Here is a 572-nt window from a genome sequence, read left to right as displayed (position 1 = left end):
CTATATCTAGTGGTGTCATATCTATATCTAGTGGTGTCATATCTATATCTAGTGGTGTCATATCTATATCTAGTGGTGTCATATCTATACCTAGTGGTGTCATATCTACACCTAGTGGTGTCATATCTAGTGGTGTCATATCTATATCTAGTGGTGTCATATCTAGTGGTGTCATATCTACACCTAGTGGTGTCATATCTACACCTTGGGGGGTCTGTACCTTGGGGGTCTGTACCTTGTGGGGTCTTTATCTTGGGGGTCTATATCTTGGGGGTCTGTACCCTGGGGGTCTGTACCCTGGGGGTCTGTACCCTGGGGTCTGTACCTTGGGGGTCTTTATCTTGGGGGTCTATATCTTGGGGGTCTGTACCTTGGGGGTCTGTACCTTGGGGGTCTGTATCCTGGGGGTCTGTACCCTGGGGGTCTGTATCCTGGGGGTCTGTATCCTGGGGGTCTGTACCCTGGGGGTCTGTATCCTGGGGGTCTGTACCTTGGGGGTCTGTATCCTGGGGGTTTGTACCCTGGGGGTCTGTATCCTGGGGGTCTGTACCCTGGGGGTCTGTACCTTGGGG

At 51.6% G+C, this 572-nt stretch overlaps 1 protein-coding gene across 1 annotated transcript in view; it reads right to left on the bottom strand.

Annotated features, from left to right (window-relative positions):
• Nucleotides 1–260: 260 nt before the first annotated feature.
• Nucleotides 261–572, bottom strand: part of LOC135571015 (uncharacterized) — a 990-nt gene continuing 678 nt past the window's right edge. Inside the window, exon 1 of the mRNA XM_065016831.1 lies at nucleotides 261–572. This exon is cut by the window's right edge and continues 678 nt beyond it. Within this exon, the coding sequence (XP_064872903.1) occupies nucleotides 261–572 (312 nt within the window).

This window comes from Oncorhynchus nerka, unplaced genomic scaffold, assembly GCF_034236695.1.
Source record: "Oncorhynchus nerka isolate Pitt River unplaced genomic scaffold, Oner_Uvic_2.0 unplaced_scaffold_843, whole genome shotgun sequence".
Lineage (NCBI taxonomy): Eukaryota > Metazoa > Chordata > Actinopteri > Salmoniformes > Salmonidae > Oncorhynchus > Oncorhynchus nerka.
Note: the sequence above shows the minus strand (reverse complement) of the source record. Positions and strands in the feature narration are given on the sequence as shown.